Source organism: Astyanax mexicanus, chromosome 17, assembly GCF_023375975.1.
Source record: "Astyanax mexicanus isolate ESR-SI-001 chromosome 17, AstMex3_surface, whole genome shotgun sequence".
Lineage (NCBI taxonomy): Eukaryota > Metazoa > Chordata > Actinopteri > Characiformes > Acestrorhamphidae > Astyanax > Astyanax mexicanus.
Window position 1 is genome coordinate 15,579,850 of NC_064424.1, and position 20,707 is coordinate 15,600,556.

The 20,707-nt window shown below is 35.7% G+C and overlaps 2 protein-coding genes across 4 annotated transcripts; both read left to right on the forward strand.

The window, feature by feature from the left end:
* Positions 1-909: 909 nt before the first annotated feature.
* adssl (adenylosuccinate synthase, like) lies at positions 910-6,777 on the forward strand. The gene is made up of 13 exons (XM_007244527.4): positions 910-1,164; positions 1,753-1,855; positions 3,063-3,131; positions 3,311-3,361; positions 3,489-3,555; positions 3,653-3,760; positions 3,874-3,955; positions 4,058-4,184; positions 4,294-4,448; positions 4,979-5,103; positions 5,227-5,324; positions 5,420-5,569; positions 5,699-6,777. The coding sequence occupies exons 1-13, from the start codon at positions 940-942 to the stop codon at positions 5,749-5,751; spliced, it is 1,413 nt and encodes a 470-aa protein (XP_007244589.2). The 5' UTR covers positions 910-939; the 3' UTR covers positions 5,752-6,777.
* An 858-nt stretch (positions 6,778-7,635) lies between these two features.
* stx5al (syntaxin 5A, like) lies at positions 7,636-20,425 on the forward strand. Of its 3 annotated transcripts, XM_007244526.4 has the most exons (12): positions 7,681-7,721; positions 8,933-8,978; positions 15,973-16,201; positions 16,416-16,486; positions 16,850-16,905; positions 17,008-17,078; positions 17,170-17,286; positions 17,381-17,437; positions 17,529-17,610; positions 17,692-17,789; positions 18,655-18,776; positions 18,890-20,425. In XM_007244526.4, exons 3-12 carry the CDS (start codon positions 15,992-15,994, stop codon positions 19,047-19,049), a joined length of 1,044 nt encoding a protein of 347 aa, XP_007244588.1. In that variant the 5' UTR covers positions 7,681-7,721; positions 8,933-8,978; positions 15,973-15,991; the 3' UTR covers positions 19,050-20,425. The 3 variants fall into 3 exon arrangements, with proteins under 3 accessions (XP_007244587.1, XP_007244588.1, XP_007244586.1); XM_007244525.4 differs by lacking the exon at positions 8,933-8,978 and having other exon boundaries at positions 7,636-7,721; XM_007244524.4 differs by lacking the exons at positions 7,681-7,721; positions 8,933-8,978 and adding an exon at positions 14,866-15,012.
* The last annotated feature ends 282 nt before the right edge of the window (positions 20,426-20,707 follow it).

A 20,707-nucleotide genomic window follows, 5' to 3' on the forward strand; every position in this document is an offset into this window, starting at 1 on the left:
ATGGACATCGTGTATTTTCTACATTTTTGAATATCTTGTTGTATATAAACACATTTTGAGAGCTGTTGTCCATCAGAATAGACCATGAACCAGCCAATGAAACAGTAGCTTGGCCACACCCACTAAAAAAACAGTAGTACTATAGCCTTAACTTTTTTTTTTTTTTGTATGGTTTATGCAAATAAAAGGTCTACATGAAAAAGAAAGTATTACACACATTACTCCAACCCAATGGAAATAAAAAAATATATATTAAAAAAATATTTTAGTTAATTGGATTTATTTGATATTTCTATGGAAACCTATTTCTGCCACGTGGAGACAAAAATAAGGGTCCTCCACTAAGTCATAACTATAAGATGCCCTGTCAGATTTATGAGATATTACTCAAAATTATGAAATAGAAAGTCATAATTATGAGATGATACGTCATAATTATGAAATAGTAAGTCATAATTATGAGATGCTAAGTTATAATTATGAGATACTAAGTCATAAATATGAGATGCTAAGTCATAAATATGAGATGGTAAATCATAATTATGAGATACTATGTATGGGTGTAGTATCTCATTATTATGACTCAGTAATCTTATAATTATGACTTATCTCATAATTATGACCTTTAGTTTTTCCCAAAAGGCGGAAATGAGCTTTCATAGTATCCTTTGCCTTTTTAGCGAAATACTTTGCTAATTTTACGAAATGAAATGAAAATCCTGAAAAATAGTTAGTTAGTTTTTTAATTAGATTTTATTTAACCATTTAGCTCCATTCACTTCTATTCATTGAGGACTCTCTCGCTGGCTTCCTCTAGCGTTAAGCAGTGGTTTTCTCATAAAGCAGGGGAAGAGAAAGTGGGCAGTCTCGCCATAAACAGGCTCTGGTGTTGGCCAGAGAGCTTCCCACAGCACATCATCACCCCACAGCGGCAGCAGCATGGCAGCGGACAGCACGATGTCGAACGGTCGGGAAACGGCGTGTTTGAATGGCGAGCCGGCGGTGAAGCGCTCGCGGGAGAGCGGCGCGGTGGAGGCGCTCCGGACTCCACGGGAGCCGCAGAATAAAGTGACCGTGGTGCTGGGGGCTCAGTGGGGAGACGAGGGGAAGGGGAAAGTGGTGGACCTGTTGGCTATGGACGCCGACATTGTGTGCAGATGCCAGGTATGGATGGATGGTGTTAGCTGGGTTATATACGTAGAGGTTGGTAACCCGGGTACGGACAGTAAAAATCCATTCCAGGGTTTTGTACCAACTGCCTGGGCGACTCGGTGCTGCAGCGAGCCACTCAGGCAGTTGGGCATCTGGGACCAAATCATGGGATGGATTTTAACTTTTCGGACCGGGTTACCCACCTCTAGTTAAAACGCGCTGTATTGGGTTATCAGTGGGGTTTAGATAGTTATTGTTGTGTGTTTTTTCTCCCAGGCGTTGATATATAGTGATGTCTTTAGTTAGTTATTGTCTAACAAACTTCCTTCAAGTTTTTTAGGCCACTAGCCAACTTAACGTTACTTCCTCCTCTGGAGTTTTATGCTATAAACACAGAGAAGAGTGTTTTTGGATAGATACTCAGGTGTAAACTGGTCCTATTCGTGTCTTCTCTTTTTAAAAATCTAACGTTACTTTAACAGAGTAAATGAAGTTGTACTGTTTATGTCCTTGAGTTGATCAGTATCAGGATGGCGTGTAGCGGCGCAGTCCCGCTCCTACAGTCCCGCCATGCGGCTAATCTTCCCGTTTCTTCTGCAGGGAGGAAACAACGCGGGACACACGGTGGTCGTGGACTCTGTGGAATACGACTTTCACCTGTTACCGAGCGGAGTTCTCAATAAAAAGGCCCTCTCTTTTATCGGTATGCTTTAACGTTAGTTAATTTGACCTTCTTTTCCTATAAGAGAGAGATGGCTCTCTCTACCGCCCCCTGGACTAAACACCGGCTCCCTGCGAACCCCCAGCTTTAAACATTATAACTAACCTAGTGGTGTCAGTCGATTAAAACATTGAATCTGATTAATCACAACAATATTCTGTGATTAACTGTAATTAGTTACTCTAGTTTTCATAGTGGTGTTTAAATGTGTGTGTGTGTGTGTGTGTGTGTGTGTGTGTGTGTGTGTATAGATAGATATATAGATAGATAGATAGATAGATAGTAGTGTTGTCATTTAAAAAAAAATCTGATTAATCACAACAATATTCTGCGATTCATTGCACTTCTTAAGACTCAATTTGTATAGTGGATAAATAAAATAATGAATGTTAGAAATGTAAAATGCCATTATATTTATATTAGTGGTATATTTATATTTGAAGGGAGATGAAGCTAACATGGTCAGAGCTCTCTGTTGTGGGAGCAAGAAAGTAAATATAGCGAGAAGATTCTGTGTTCCAGCGTGTATATCTGTGCAGTGTGAAGCTGCTTTGACACAGATCGCAAAACATAGGTATGTTTGTTGTGAACATGAATTTAGTCATTGCTGTTTCAGCGTTTCACAATAAAAAGAACTATTAACTTTCCTGATATGCTTTAAATATCTTCTGTTTCTTTTCTTTACTATTGTGGTATTTCCATCTTTATTCTCATCTCCATCCTCAGTCCCAAACAATTTCACTATTTAGTGTGCCTAATGGCTTTATACAATTCCAGTGTGGTACAGTGTTCCCTCAGAACACCATGCTTTTTTATTTTTTTGCTATTTTATATAATTTCATTACATAAAGAGGAAGCAAAATGTGGATCATGTCACCACTTGTTTGCATGTTTTCATTGCTTAGTATTTTTTTTTAAAGTCCACTTCCCTTGAGGTACTATTGGCCCATTAAGTGGGTGTTGTAAAATAGTAGGCAACATGGTACAATATAGAAGAAAATCTTCTCAAAGTACAGCTCAAAATTGAATGCTGACAAGAGAGTCACAAATAGACATAGTCTCTGCTTGTTGCAGTGCTGGCTGTTTAGTGCTTCTTCTGTGTTCTGTGTTACTGATTGTTTTGTTTTATCTCTCTGTGAACTGATAAGTAACTTCGTTGATATGTAACTTTGTTGTCTGTCTGACGTAGGAAATGGAGTTGTGATTCATCTACCAGGGTTGTTTGAAGAGGCTGAGAAGAATATGCAGAAAGGCAATGGTAAGCTTTAGGTGTGCTAGAAATAAACAATGCACAATTCGTTTCATTGTTAAATGGGTTAATGTAATGATCGAGTGTGGTTTACTTTTGTGCAGTTCTTCTTTATACACTGCTACTGTGTTGTTTACTGATGTGTGGGCCTCTATTTATGAGAGACCGTTCCTTTTCTTTAATTTTAGGGCTACAGGGTTGGGAAGAGAGACTGAAGATTTCAGACCGTGCACATATTGGTAGGATCTTTTAGCCCATGTTGTCATTTAGAGTCAGCGATGTGGTTTTGGTTACATTTGGTTCTGTGAAGTTTCTATTCTGGAATTAAGTTGCCGCCAGTTTACTGTCTTTCTCTGGATTTTCTAGTGTTTAATTTCCACCAGGCTGTTGACGGGATACAAGAGCAACAGAGGCAGCAGCAGGCAGGGAAGAAGTGGGTTTCCCTTTTCTCTAAACGCCTCTCAAGCAGAAGTATGTTTACTCTTGCTTCTATTGTTCATTGTTTTCATTTGTCTTTTTGTGTGTTGCAGTTTGGGAACTACTAAAAAGGGCATTGGTCCTGCGTACTCCTCTAAGGCAGCACGCAATGGACTCAGAGTGTGTGATTTGGTCTCTGATTTCTCAGTTTTTGAAGAAAAGTAAGCACCATTTAGGGACTTTTGAGAGCAAATAAGGTTCAATTTTTCTTGTTGTACTTAATTATACTTTTGCCATGGTCCTTTTTCAATATGCCCGACTTCTCTCTTCACAGGTTCCGTGTACTGGCAAGCCATTTTCAGACCATGTACCCCAACCTTAACATTGATGTTGATGCAGAACTAGAGCAACTAATGGTAATGATTTTAAATACATGTCTGTGCTAATGCAGGACATGATTGCAGCTGGTAATATGTGTTACATGAACCAGTGTTTGACAATTTTTCCTCTGCTTGTAGGGTTATGCAGAGAGATTGCGTCCTCTGGTAACTGATGGGGTTTACTTCATGCATAAAGCCCTAACTGGACCTAGCAAGAAGATTCTGGTGGAAGGAGCTAATGCAGCCCTCCTAGATATTGACTTTGGTAAGAATTATAGATTTGCATGATAGTGGGGTAGTAGGCAGTTAGTTATCATTTTTTTTCACACAAACAGCTTGTTTATGATTAACTATGAAATGTATGTGTTTCTCAGGGACCTATCCGTTTGTGACCTCATCAAACTGCACTGTTGGAGGTGTGTGCACAGGCCTTGGTGTGCCCCCGTCCCATGTTGGACGAGTCTATGGTGTGGTGAAGGCATACACCACCAGAGTGGGTGTTGGAGCGTTCCCTACAGAGCAGAACAATGTAAGTGTGTCTGAGAATTTTGTAGATGGAGACTATGTAGACAAAAGTATTGAGGCATCTGTTTGTTTGTTCATTTATTTATTATATATTTTTTAATCATGGGTATTAAATAGTTTTAGTACAAATAACTGTACTGTCCAGGGAATACTTTCTGCTACACAGTACATATCCGTGTTCAATCAGTAACTATAAAGGTGTACATTTGGAGCATTGTTTAGGACAAGGGTGTAATATTGGGTAATCAACACCCTGCTTCATGCCAAACTCCACGTCTCCTCCAAAAAGTTTTGGATGAAGCAAGATAATTCCAAAAATCATAGTTCCACTGCTTCACAATTCAACCTGTGTAAGTGCATGTAAAGGCAATACAGAGACAATTTCCCAATCAGGGAAAGTTCTTCTTTGACTACACAATTGAAATGTTTCCACTCAAAGTAAAATCTCTTTAGACTTGATTCCTGTCTGGAAAACCGACCCTCAGTGTATGTTTGCTAATTCTAATTCACAGTGTTCTAATTTGTGTTGTGTAGGACGTCGGTGATCTGCTGCAGTCCAAAGGAAGAGAATTTGGAGTGACAACAGGCAGACGGCGACGCTGTGGGTGGCTGGACCTGGTTTTGGTCCGTTATGCTCACATGGTCAACGGTTTCACAGCGTAAGAGTCTGTCTGTCTACTCTCAGCATGATCCGTAGAAAGGCATTCTATGCATATGTCCTCATTTCCTCAGCCATTGTTTTTGCTAATCTTATTTTTGGGTTTTCTTTATTCCGATGGCAGTATTGCTCTGACCAAGTTGGACATACTTGATACATTGCCTGAGATAAAAGTGGGTGTGGCCTATACAGTTGATGGCAAGCCCTTGCCCAGCTTTCCAGGTTTTTTTTTTTTTTTTTGGAAATTTATACTAAATTACTTCAGCTGATGTTTTTCTTTTTTGGCTGATTTCATGTTCATATTTTCTCTTTGGCAGCTAACATGGATGTCCTGACGAAGGTCTCTGTGACCTATGAGACATTACCTGGGTGGTGCTGCAGCACAGAGGGAGCACGCAACTTTGATGAACTGCCAGCTCAGGCACAGGCCTACATTTGCTTCATTGAGGACTTTTTACAGGTGCCAGGTAAGTCATCTAGAAAATGCTCCCGAAAATCTTGCATATCGGTGGGAAGTACTAAAGGTTTTTAATTCTGTTCCTAGATTTGATTTATTTAGTTACTGTACACTGAATATTTGTTTTTCTGTTTTGCAGTAAAATGGGTTGGTGTTGGCAAGTCCAGGGAAAGCATGATCAAGCTGTTCTAAGCTGCTGAATGATGGCACCTGAAATCCACCTCGTGTAGGTTCACCAGAAACATCGCAAATATAAGGACCATAATATTATGTAGTGGATCAGTGCGGAGTTGACCAACTTTGGGTTTAAAACCCAAAGAATGGCCACTTAAAGTGAGCACCAGCATCATCACTATAGTTCAGGACCATGTAGTTTATAGTGAGGGATTGCACTATGTTGCAAATGCATCCATGAAACTGATGAAATATTGAAACATCTGAAAAAGCGTTCTGATTTTTGACTCTTAGATTGGCACTTTTATTAAGATACACACTTAGAAAAATTTAGTCTGTACCTGGATGAAACCTCAGATTTTTGTAAATATATTTTGCAACACAAAACCCTACTTATTTTCCATCTCACAGCTCTCTTCAGAACTGCTTTGTAATATAAAGATAATTTACTGGTAACAAGCTATAGCTCCTTCTAGTCCTTCTGGTGACCAGGCAGGCCATTGTCTGTAGACGGTCAGTGTTGGTGCTCTCAGTGTTTTACCATTCCTTAAACTCAGATTACCTTTACCAAACTCTTGACAGTTTACTACATTTTAAAAGAATCAACTATTTTCATCACTGATGGAAAACAGACTTTTAAGGGTTCCTTGTCATTTGTAGCTGAACATGTTTTTGTACGTAATCGAATGTATAAGGTCAGTATAAGACCTTTTGGTTTGAAGTGTCTATTTCTTTTTTTTTTTCTTTTTTTTCTTTTAAAAAGTTTGTACATGAAAATATTTTGTGGTCTGCTATGACCAGTGGTTCTATAAACCAAAAGGGATGTTCACGTAAATGCGATGCATAAATACACATGCTTTTGTAAGCAACTAGCTATATAAAATCCTCACTTTTTCTTTTACAGTTATAACATATTAAAAATCAAGTTAGAAATGCACAAGAGAGAACTGTGATGTGTAGATGCATTTATTTGCATTCCGCTGGAGTGTATGGACCGACTTGTTGGCTGCTGCAACGGAACAATAAAATATTCAAATCAATTCACCTTCCCAGTTTCTTTGGTCTTTTTCATGTCCAGAACTCCCTAAAAGCATGTGTTAAGCATGTGCTTAAATTGTTCTTTATTTTTTTTATATACAATTTAGAATTTTAATATTTTTATGTTTTAGTAATTTTGCTGTTTGTTTGTTTTTCTTCCCTACTAGTTTTACAGAGTACAGTTTGGACTCGTCTGTTTTGAATATTTAAAAATACATTTTATGCATATGTTTGTGTTCCCCAATCTAAAATTAATCTAAAATAACATTTAATCTGTCATGCAGTGAAGACAAAGTAGTAGTCTTTTTTTATTATTATTATTTTTTAAAACCAAATAATTTTGGGTAATACATAAAAAAACAGTTAAGACAATCTATGAACTGTAATATTCAGTATAGTATGTTTATTTACTTTTACTTTGTTTAACTACCTATTAAAACTAAAGTTAGGTTGGGTATAGACTAGAGAGCTGCCTTATGAATAGGATATTTTACTAGAAGACTAAAGTAATCTAGCATTATCAGAGTTGTATTTTTAAAGCTTTTTCTAGACTCTTGGGGCAGTTTTTCACACAGCATTTTTGAACGACTAGGTCTAATCCCTTTCTGAGGAAGTATCTGAGTTATATTTTGGGGAAGTTACGGACTGTTAGCTTCAGTTATTTGCGTAATCCCGTGTTTTTCCCGCGCTGCCGTCCCGCACGTGTTTCAGAGCGCGCGCAGCGCTTCAGAGGGTCACACTGCCCCCTCCTTCTCCGGGGGGCGGACACACACCGGGCTGGAGCAGTTCTGGGGTTTGAGGAGCATCTCGGTGGTTTTAGGACTGAGGGTTTGTTCAGACTCGGACTGGAGTTCTGCGCTGTTAGTGAGATGGTGGGGAGACTGCCTGCATTACTGTGCGTGTTTACTGTCGCTGCGCTCTTTTCTCAGACCCAGGAATTCGACTTTAAGGTAAGATATTAACAAAATAATGTGTTACGTTATATTTCTGCGGTTCCTGATAAATTCGTAGCTAAATATATCTGCTGCCCCATAGCAGTGTATTTTCAACTGCCTCTGATCAACTGTTTCAAATATTTAGATTTTATATATTCTTTTTAACCCTCTATAACAATTTTCATTTTTGGGGAGAACAGTTCATGCCATCTTTTGGGAGCTTGGAAGTCTCTGTTGATATATCAAACTTTGATATTAAGGAAAGGGAGACTTCTGGACTAAAGATTAGATTAACTGTTTTATCACAATTGTGATCCACCAAAAGTTGTCCACTTCCAAAAAGAAAAGAAAAAGGTTTTAAGAATATACATATTTTTTATGACTCCCTTATATGCCTCATTGTATTGTATAGGGATATTATATATCAATAAATATATATAGATAAATAATAGAATCTCAGCATATGGTATGGTATGAAATTGTGTATTACCCCAAAGTATGGTTTGTTGCTCAAGGAACACCATACCACAGTGTTAAATAATGAGGTACTTATTTGGTACTGTATTTTTCTCAACGCATCAGGTGGTAAACTGCATTATTATATATTTTTTAAGCAGTTCGTTTTTTTCCAGAATAAAAAAGCGCTCAGTGAAAGATAACTACTGATCATGGCATTCATTCGAGAATTTGCAAAATACTTGAGTTAGGTTGAGAAATTCTGCACTTTGTAATATTTATTTTTTACAGGCACTCACAACCCTAATTTACTATATTTACAGCATTTACTACATTACAGCTCCCTATAATCCTGTTTAAAATAGAGTTTAACAGTCCCTGCATCCTCAGAATGCTGCCAGCTCCAGCACATGTAATCTGTAGATGGTGATTGCATCAGTTCTTGAAGGAATGCATGTGCACTAAAAGAGTTCACAGCAGAAATAACAGTGTGCTGAAATTATACTGCCATTTTTGCCAAAAGCGTTTTCGGTTTAAAGTAAATCATGCTGGTGCATGTGTAAGCACCTCTTGGCTGGATGTGACCAAATACAGGAGAATGCCATGACTGCCTGGAAGGAGTGAGGAAGCTCTGACTGTCATCATGACTCTTTTATGTGGAACTGCAATGACTTGCGATGGAAATGTTTGTCAACACATTTGTGTAAATCTCATTATCATCCACCACAGCCCTAATAAAATGCACTGTTTCTGCTCTTCTCAAACCACAGCAACTACAAGGAGTTCACTGTGACAACAATACGTCCACCACCTCAGGTACTTCATTTTAATCTTTTTAAAACCCCTTTATTAACTGCATAAGTACATTCCATGTTTCCAATGCTCTCCTATTTGTATATATATTTTTTTATTTAATCAGTTTTAAATAATTCTACTACTTTTTTTTATAATACTTCTGTTAAATTTTCAATAATAATGATGCTTGATGTATATTTTGTTTTTGTTTTTTTACACAAAATAATAACTAAATGATTCAAACACCACACATATTTTGACTCCTTATTCATACATGCAACTTAGATTTTACATTGGAATAACAAGGAAGTAATCATGTTTTCTCACAATTATATTTTTCTGTCCACATGTTCTTGTAAAATGTGACTTGTATTACATAATGATACACCAACAGTATATCCATTTCCATGATGTAAATAAACAATGTGTCGACAGACTTAAAATCTGTTTTTAGATGTTCTGTTTGGAATTTTGTTTTACGTAAAGCACAAAATGGTAAAAAATGTCATCTCTGTTTCTGTCAACAGTTACTGGTTTAATGGTTTAAATAGTTGAACAATAAAAGAGTTGACTGATGAGTCTATTCTATATGCTATAGAATACTACTAATTATCTGTGAACAAACATGATCTGCTTTGAAGAGTTATCAGAAGGAAACTTCATCTGTGACCTTATTATAAAAGTCTGATATGAATCTTTTAATCAAATTCTACTCCCTTTTTTCCTTTGGGTGGATTTATTATGCTTTGGGGAAACTCTGCACAGAACGATTAAAGAGTAGATATAGGGAGAAAATCAACATCATCAAACAAGTATCTGAAGCTGAAAAGTCACTGATTTCATTGTCATAAAAAAAATCAAAATCTACCATAATACTTAGAATTTTGGAATGGCCAAAAGGTAAATAAGGTAATAAATGTGTGGTTAGTTTTTAAGTGTTGTGCAGCAAAATGGGGATCATTAGTCAGAGAGTGTTTGCTTTAATAAAGCATGTAGTATTTAATAATACATATCGGTCCATTCATCATGTGTTGTTTTCACAAATAAAAAAATAATTAAATACAAACAAGTAAATTATCAAAGTTTTTTTTACATGAATTATGACATTCTAGTGTCTGTAAATAACTGACCTTTTAGTTGACTTACAGTACACATGCCCTAATGTTGGTCAATCATTCACAGTTGCAAGACTTAAATGGGATGTTGCTTGACAAACCGCTCCATCCATTGAGGCAAACGCTGTAATTTTAGAGGGATCCTGTGGGATTTTGAATCAGTCCACATCTAATATTGTGCTCTTGATTTTTGTTTTGCTAGAAATGAGTTATCTCCGACCTCTCTTGTGTAAAAGTGAGTGCCGGCCACGAGAAACGTTTGTCCAAGTGTGGCATGAATTTCCTGAGGAAATTCCTTACATCATTACCCCTCGCTGTGTACCTGTGCAACGCTGTCGGGGGTTCTGTGGTGACGAAGCTTTGGCGTGTGCACCTATAAACAATGACACTGTTTTGGTGCAGGTATGGCAAAAAATTCAGAGTAAAAGTCTGAAAAGATACTGCCATCACTTTGATTTATTTATAACTTGTTAACTAATGGCATCTCCTCGTTTGTGAATAGGTGTTAAGGGACACAGGAGAGATGATCGTGTTACCCTTTGTTCAGCACAGCACCTGTAACTGCAGGTAAAACACATTTCCTCACTATTTTTTTTAAAGAGTTACACTGCAATGCCAAATGTCATGGGATAGGGAACTAGTATTATGTCCCATAACTTATGGTATTTTTCTATGAAAGGTAAAGAATACTACGCTGACTTGTGGGATTTGCATGCATACACAATTCTAGCCCAATTACACTGATCACAATAATTACCACCTACTGCGCTGTCCACTGTGCGTGGTCATCATTTCTTTAACATTTTCTCGGTACACCCGTGACACTCCCCACACAGAATCTTCCAGGACTTCTTCTGAAACTGGGAGAATTGTCCTGGTGGAATGGTCTGGATTGATTGATTGATTGCAAATAGTTAAAAGATTGTAAATTGTTTTGAACAAACCTAATTTGCAGTGCCAAAATGTATCTATGTACATAGAGTACTGTATCCCATGTAGTTTTTTTTGTCTCTTTTTTTTACAGACCCAAGAGGAACTTGACTGATGTCTGTCTGTCCACAGATTGAATCACTGTGCTACTGTTTTTTTATTGAGTACACTGCACTTTAAAATGCATTCTTTTATGCTTCTTTAATGTTTCCCCTATTTATGTTATATAAAATATAACAGTGCTAGGTTTTTAAAAGTGATGCCACTGAAGTGCTTAACTTCTATAAACAAGCACAAACAGTTTTTAAAATGAGATCTATAAGTGTGAAGGACTTTTCTTTACACTTAATTTAAAGATTCTTTACCAAATATTTCTTACAAAAATATTTTTTCTATGGAAGTTGTCCTTATAGTATCACTTCAAGAACTCTCTATACCTTAATGTGTGATTAAACTACAGTGACTGACTTCTTTTTCATGGTGCAAGTGATGCGTCTAGCTTGCGTCAGCGATTTCTAGCTACTGTGCCCCGATTTCATCACTGTATGTACACATACAGTAAATGTTTTTGTTTCAGACTTCACTTGTTTAATGAAGTGTTGCCTGTGTTTTAGAGGGTTGAAGAGTACAGTTTAGGATCAGGGGTCATGTTCAGCAGTGAATTACTGCATAGAGAAATACTCCTTTGTTACAAAAGTAGCTTTAACACTAACTCTTTTAGGTTTCTGAAATTGTTGCAAAACGCAGCTGCCCAGCAAATGTGTCCCTGGCAGTTATTCAGTGTGTAAGTCCTCAGAGGCCGTCCATTGCCATATCAGACATGTATTACTGGTTTCGGAAGTTAACAAGATATTTGTAGGGATATTTGTGGTGTAGCCATCACAGCATCCTTCGTATCATTCAGATATTTTTGTCAATTTGGCTGGAAATCAAGGTGAGCAATAGGACGACAATGTTGTTATCAAAATGAAACACAACACTGGATAACTGTATGTATCAGAAATGTATCTTTGACTGAGTAGAGAGCCTTTAACCATTAGGATGATGTGTATAGTAACAAGTAGCTGGTTGAATACCAGCCAATTAAGACATTAAATTATTTTATTTATATTTTTTAACCACTTCTTTCATTTGTATTCTCCTGTTCTGTTTTTTAAATACTTTATATTTGCAAACAGTGAATAAAATAAAACCATTGTACTAACTGTTTCTTAGTGTTGTAATTTACTACATCAAGACAAACATCTTGAAATATGTGAGAAACACCATTACTTAATTAAACTGAAATACAAAGAAAGCCCATATACAGCCCTGTTATTTAACCCCAGAATATCATGACTACAAATTACACAGAAACTAAAAACCATAGCTTTGTTTTTAGCTCTGTAATAGAGCGGAACGTACGTGTCCCTTCACAATGTGTCTAAATTTCAGTGTCATGTGCGGGACCCAGTGTTTAACCAATCTAGTGAGTACAGGAGTGTGACTATATACATAAATATAAATGCCACAAACGAATTAATATAGTCTGTATAAAATGATAATAATCGGTTACCATAACATCAATTACCATGCACAATGAATTACCAGGCCTTACAATGAATAACCATACATCACACATTATTACTATGTGGGTAAAACTGTTTTGCTTTTTTTTTTGGAGTTTTTTTTTTACATTAAAAAACTGAGTTTGATTCATTTAGATTTCTTCATTTATGAATAAAAATAGCTTACAAAAGTAATAACTAATTTCTCCCAAAAGGTAGAAATGTTTGTTGTCTTACAGATATGGTTGGGTTTGTTGATGTTCAATTATCTTTTTGTATGTAGGTGTATGCAACCTACCAAAATATACATAATATAACTATATTGTTATTCTTGCTTGGATTTTATTATTATTTTATTACTCTAGCCTGCTGGACAAAGCTGTGGCTACAAGGACTGAGTAAAATAGCAACTCGTTTTTCAAAACCTAGCAGAGTTTAGCAGTTTTACTGATGCACAGTTGACGGGGAAAAGTTTCCTCAGAAAACTGACTACCACATCTTTGAAAAGGCATTAAATCTCTTTTGGTGAACTGGGTGTGGGACGTAAATATAATGAGTCAGGGTTCTAAAACGCACTATGCGATCTGCACATATCATTCCCCTTCTTTATCAGCTACTCTGGCTGCCTGCCTGTTCCCAGATAAAATACAAAACTCTCTTTCTCACATTTCATCTCCTTCGTGGCCTTGCTTCATCTAATCTTTCAGAACTTTTTTTACGCTCCCTTTCACACTCTCAGATCCTCTGGCGGGAAACTGTTCACTTTACCACACACTTGTCCTTGTTTCTCTGTGACAGCTCTGTTTCAAATCTCATTTTAAGTAAATACTTTTGTGAAAATTATTATTTATCTTGTCTTCAATTTGACTAATTCAATTTTTTAATTAATCACTGTATTGACTGGAATCATGAAAATCATGTTCCCATGTGCCATTAGTGTGTGGGTCATAGTAGAGAAGCATCAGAATTCTGTAGAATTTCAGTGTGGGGCATACGTGTTGCACACATCTGGATAAATAATGCATGAGCAACAGTAAATTCTATTATATCAGATCTCTGTCTCTGCTCTTAACAGTTTTTCAGGAGTCACAGTCTATTAAGCCTATCCAGAATTTAAACTGCATTTTTGCTATTATAGTAAAACCTATTAGGCAGTGGGTGTAGGTAGAAGTGGAATGGGAAGACCAGATATTAAAAGAAAAATACTGTAATGTACTTCACTGAAACAGTTATGTAAACTTGAACAATAATAATAATAATAATAATAATAATAATAATAATAATACAAACAAAAAAGTACATTTGAGTTGTTGAGTTGTACCTTAAATTAGTGGTAGTTTGCTCATTACTTGTGCAGCAACAGTTGGTCTATAGTTGGTCTTCTCTATTAAAGAAAGGTGGAAACTTAATAGAAAAGTAATAATTTTAGTTTAATTTAAATTTGTTTAAGTAAAAATAAATATAGGCAAAAAAAACATTTGTTAAAACTTTGGCAGAAATCTTGTCGGCATAAAATATTAAAACAATGCCTTTATTATTATGATTTAAAATATAGGTAACAAAAGGCAAATAAATATATTAATACATGTTTTGGTCATACTAACTTTTACACGACTGTGGCTATACTTATTAATTTGTAGTAGTCGTATGCCCTCTAGTGTTGAAATGTCATTACTGCATCCTCCAAAAGTAATATTTCATAAAAAAACGAGGAATAGCTTTAATTAATTAATTAAAATTCTGTCTAAAAAGAGGAAAAGTGGAAAAGAGAAAATAACGCTTTGGGTAGGTTTAACAATTGATGAAAAATATTTTTTAAATCACTTTCCCCTTTACAATCACTTTACAATCATTTGTTCTATATTTTGCCAAAAACGTTTTTATTTATGTATTTATTTATTTTCTTTTTTTCAGTATCATGTGTATAATTTTGGAGGTTTTAGAAGTAGAAAGATAGAAAGACAATTAATGCTGCACAGATAATTGCAACATCTTAAATATGAGTAAATGTAAGGTAAAGAACATTAAAAAATGAGATAAATGGATATAAGAAAAACAAATATATAGGAAAAAAACTACTACTAATAGTAATAGTAATAGTAATAATAATAATAATAATAATAATAATAATAATAATAATAATAATACAAAATAACAAAGTAAATGTGTTGTTTCCCAGATTATTTATGAGTTCAAGGACATTATGAGTAAACTTATGATTAGGATAAGTTTATACTTATGTATAAAAAAAAAATGGTGATAAGAATAAAATACTTTTACTATATGTTCTATATTTTTATCCACACTGGAGAAATAAGTAACACTGCGAGCTCGTAAGAAGACGTGGCGTCGGTGACGTAACGTATCGGCGTAGAACCCGGATGTTGACAGCTAATAGCTCATTACAGGCTAAGAACCAAAAGGAAAAGTAGCAGAGCTACAAACATTAGCCCTGTTTAGCCGGTAAGGAATTCAGAAATGTGAATATTAGAGCTGTTTTATGTGTTGTCATGTTGTTCTTTAGGTTGGTACCGAAGCGCTGAGTGTTCTGTGGGTTTAGAGGAAGCAGCGTTAGATGCTCAGTCCTTTAGGCTAAGCTAGTTATGCTAACTATGGAGCTAACTATGGATCTGTGTAAGGAGTTTAACCATTAGCAGATCTTCAGCTGTATTCTGATTAGATAGATTTAAGGAGATGTTCTACTGCTATCAGTTTACTGTCTGCATCTAAACTTACTGTACTCATGCAGTGTCTACAGTAACCAGTTACTTATAAACCATTGTTATTACCTGATAACATTGCTAGTTAGGTTAGCTATTTAACCTAGTTAACTAGCTGTTTTGTAACAGAACAGCAATATGACATGAAGGACAAAATCTAGTTAACTAGCTAAGGTTTGAGTTTATATATACCAACCATTATTGATTGTGGAAACTTCACACTAGACCCCCAGCAGCTCTGGTCCCTTGATTTTAAAATAAAATGCAAAATTTACTGATGGTGTGTTTGGTCCAATGTGTTATATGTTATATCAAGTCAGTGAAGTTTTACTTTTATGGAGATGTGGATTTCATTTTCCAGCAGTATTTGGCACACTGTTAACATTTTCTGAGACAATAATTTTTGTGTTTTCATTTACTGTGAGCCATAAATATAAACAATTAAAGAAGGAAATGGTTAAAAATAGACCCGTCTGTAATATGTAATATGAGTTTCACATTTTAAACTGAATTACTGGAATAAAGTAACTTTTTCAATGATATTACATTTTTTTGTGATGCACTGTTGTTGTGTATAACTTTCATTTACAATCTTTTTTTAATTTTATTCTGACCATTGTCTCTAAGATGTTTTGTGATGTTCTTTAGATAACAAATAATTGATAAACTCAATCCTGTTCCACCTCATTCTTCCATATCACAGGTAATGAGTCAGAGCACCCATGAATACACGGCGTCGCCACGGTCCTAGGAGCAGCGAGGATGGGGTATACACTGGGCCTTCACAGACCCAGTACCAGCTGGTCCAGCCACTGGAGTCCTCCCCAGCTGTGGCTGTGCCCCTGCCCACTCCCGTAGACACCAGCAGCATGTCCTGCAGAGACCGCACCAGCGAGTTTCAATCCGTGTGCAAATCCCTGCAGGGGAGGCAGGTGAGTATGTGGTCCCGTGTATAATTTGCACTATGTTAAATTTGTTTATTTGTTTGTTTATTTATTTTGGATATCATGAGCATATCAGCAAGTCATATTTTGTACAGGTCTTGATTTTTACCAGTGGGTGATTTTTGATTTACCTTTTGATGTAAGTGATTCATGTTTTGTTACAATGTTCTTTTCCTTTACCTCCTAACCTGCTGTTTTACAGAATGGAGCTCACACCATTAGACCAGTTAACAGTGCAGTCAGACAGCGCAGTGACTTCACTCTTGTGGCAAAGTGAGTATTACAATGTTCTTAAAAATGAGACTTTTTTGGGATGCACCGAAATGCTAATTTATGACTGAAACCAAACAAAATGGAGCATTTGACCAAAGGCAGAATAGTAAATACTAAAAAATCTGTTTTTCCACCATTGCTTTTAACTTGAATTAGAAACTTTTTTTCAGCGTCCAATGTCACACCATCAAAAAGGTCACTGGTCTGTATAAATGACTGAATAACAATGCTGTTTTGGTAGAATGACTTTTGTTGCTGGATATACATTGCATTTTTTAAATCACAAACAGACAATGTGTTAATTTGTTTTGCATTTTCTTTTCTGCAAACAAAAACATCTCTTTTTTTTCGTCCCCTTTGCAGGCAGATAGGCAGGGACCTTAGCAACACCTTTGCCAAGCTGGAAAAACTCACAATACGCAAGTGTCTTTATTTAATTTTAAGCCACATTTTCACTGCGCACAACTCGAGTGCATGTATGTGCTAAGATTCATATTGTTTTTATTTTTTTTATATTACAGTTGCCAAAAGAAAATCCCTCTTTGACGACAAAGCTGCCGAGATCGATGAGTTGACATATATTGTGAAACAGGTAAACCATTTGTTTGTCTTGCATGGGCACATTACTAATCTTTTTTTATTTTTTTATTTCTACACTTATAATTAAACTCTTTGTTTTTCAGGACATTAACAACCTAAATAAACAGATAGCCCAGCTGCAGGAGCTGGTCCGCTCTAAGAATAGTCAAAACAGTAGACATCTCCAAACACATTCCAATACCATTGTTGTTTCATTACAGGTATGTCTTCCAAACATATGCTGCAGTAAAACAAATAGAAGAATAAAACATATACGTGTAAAACAAATGTAACCTTTTACTTTGTATCTTCCAGTCAAAGTTGGCATCCATGTCAAGTGATTTTAAGTCAGTCCTGGAAGTCAGAACAGAGGTAAATTCTTTTATAACAAGTTAATTCAGTGAATTCGTTTTATGAATACTGCATTTTTGTGGCTACTGACAGAATCCTTGTCTCTCTGTAGAACCTGAAACAGCAGAAGAGCAGACAAGAGCAGTTTTCCCAGTCTTCAGCCTCCACATCTTCATTCCAGGATAGCAGCTTTAGTAAGAGCAGTAACTTTTTTATGCTGTGAATAAATGTGCCTTTTTGTGTTCTATTATCACTGATTTCTGGTTTACAAATAGATAACTCAGTATTGATGCAAGATAGTTCTGGAAAAGCGGATATCTCCATAAACATGGACCTGCACTCCAGCCAGCAGATGCAGCTCATCAATAAGAAGGTAAATTGTGTGCTATGGTGTACAGGGTTGGGTGGGTTATTTAAGCAGCAACATTCACATACGTAATTTTACTTTTTTGTTTTTACTTATTATATACTGTTAAAAATGTATATAGTAGTCCAAAGGGTTACTAGAAAATATAATGATCCGATAAATGTCTATTATTTTGGAAAAACAATGTCCTCATGAATAAAGGCAGACAAACAAGTTTTCTTATTTAACCCTAAAGGTAACAAACCTTTTTTTTTTTCGTTACTACACGGTCCCTTAATTTATTTTATGTAAAGAAGTATATGTAAAGGCCTACTTTGGCTGATTTGTTTTCATTTACATTTTGAAATATAGATTTTTAAAATGTTTCCTCAGGGCATCATTATACAATTGGACCACAAGGCAATCATACTGAAGCAGTGTTTTTTAATAGTTTTTTAGGCTGATTTTCTTTCTCAACAAATTTACATATCACGATGTAGTAGATTATATTTTTAAGTCACATTTGTGTGTGTTTTAAGAGTTGGTCTCAATTCGCTCGCCGTATTTGTAAAAATCATATTGCCATGTATTTGGGTTGGACAGTAGTTCAATATATATTCTATTATGAAATGTTTTAATAGTGATTATTTGTTTTTTATTACATTTTCATTATTTCATTAGGTGATACATTATTTAAAGTTCCAGTCACTGACTGACGCTCATTAAAGGGTGCATTACATGAGTTGGCAAATTCTTTTTTTTTTTTTTTTTTTTTTAGAAGACTGTGAAAGTTTTTACTGATGGCTTATTAGATTAAATTGTTACCATGCAATCACTAAACATGTCCAAGCTACTAACCTCTGAACATAATAAATTTAACCTCTGTATTTAGGACTCATTTATTCAGGACAGAGCAAACACTATGCAGAACATAGAGACTACAATCGTGGAACTGGGATCTATATTTCAGCAGCTGGCTCACATGGTTAAAGAACAGGAAGAGACTGTTCACAGGTGAGGAAAAAAAAAAAAAAAAAGATGTCATCTTACCTGATCTAGAGAGTACCAACACTTATAGATATCTGTAAATATTTTCTCTCTAATTGTATGTTTTTTGTTGCTTACAGGATTGATGCTAATGTTGAGGACACTCAGCTCAATGTCGACCTTGCACACAGTGAAATACTCAAGTACTTTCAGTCTGTCTCCAACAACCGCTGGTTGCTCATCAAAATCTTCCTCATCCTCATCATTTTCTTCTTTATTTTTGTGGTTTTCTTGTCCTGAGAGCAATGGACACCTGGTTGTATTTAGTCCTGAGAGATGTTATTGAGAGGAAGCCATTTCTGACAGGAGTGAATAAGTGGGGGTGTTTAAAATGTGAAATAGTATAAAGAGTGTGTGTACACACTCTTTCTCGACCTCCTGCTCCCTTTATTCTTCACTTACGCTGACTGGATATAAGTCTGCAAATACAAATACTTTTATTACATGAAAACAAATTATCAGTTTATAAAAGAAGCCTTTGGAGCATGAGCAGTGTTATTTGGTGCCAGTGCTACTATAACATGGTAATGCTGGATAGATCCTATTTTTATGGCCAAAATGAGTTGAGTGTTAGGTTTGCTTAGGTTAGTTTTTGTATTATTAAAAAAAGACATTAATATTATCCTTGATTTATTCTGCCTAGATACCCAAATACAGGTGTGCAGATAGCTTGTATAGCTCATCATCAACTTGCAGGAGGCATTTGATTATACACTGGCCAGTAACTGCCTTTTCTCTCTTCGCTCAGGCTTGAAAACATTGTTTAGTATTTGTGTACAAAATTAATCTGTTTAAGCTAATATTCCTGTCCTACTTTTTAATAGGAATGCACCAAAATTATTTTTTTTTTCCAAAATAAAACTTTTGACCGAAGGCTGAAAACCTACTGCAGAATCCCAAAAGGGATATAAACCAGAGAAGCATTTAGTAACAAACTGTAAATGCACACTGCTAACATCTAATCCGGATACAGTCCAGATACGAGTCCCATGAAGAAGTGTAAACATGGTCTAGGTGTTTGGTCAGTGATCGTGGTGGCTGCCCAAGTGCCATTTTATTTGTCATACTGTATTATCATGAATCCAGTGTCAGAGAAATAATAAATATTGAATGATTTTATTCTTAATGGAACTAAACCTAATTTATTGCAGATTTGTGTGAATTTGTTTAAATGTTTAGAAAAGCAGTGAATGTCGACTCTCTGTTTACTCCAACATTCCCCTCCATAGAATTAAGCTTTACTATGAACTGGAAGGAGTGACCCCTTTACAGCAGTGACAGTTAAGGTTAATGGAGCTGCATTTAGCTTTAATTTCTCACACATTTGCATTTCCTTTAGCTTGTTAGCCTGTTAGTCTTCATTTGTAAGCTTATACATGTCTTTTATTTTCTGTTGCAGTTTATCAATCACTCAGTTCTGTTCCAAAAAGCCAGTACATGTCCTGTATGCTTTTCAGGTGTATTATATTTGATAATTGTCTTACATATTAATGAGGGAACTGAATCTTTCTGTAATATGTGACTGTAGCTACAGATATTATCTAAATGTAAAACACTCTTAAGTGTTCAATGTTTGTACAGATATCAGAGTCTACAATTAAAAACAGATTCTCACATCTTTTTGTGTTTTTTCTCTGGTTATACTTTAAGTATTGATATATCAATATTGTGTTTGGCAATACTGTATTGATTCTCAGAAGCACAGAATACAATTTCATTATGTAGTTTACAAGGTAAAGACTGGTGTCAGACAGTGGTGCACATTGTTGTCCACCTACACTGCAAAAAATATCATCAGGAAAAACTAGACAAACTATATAAATTGAGACATTTATATATTATAATAAGCAAAAGAAAATGTCATTAGAGTGAGCAAAAATGTACAATTTATTAGATCT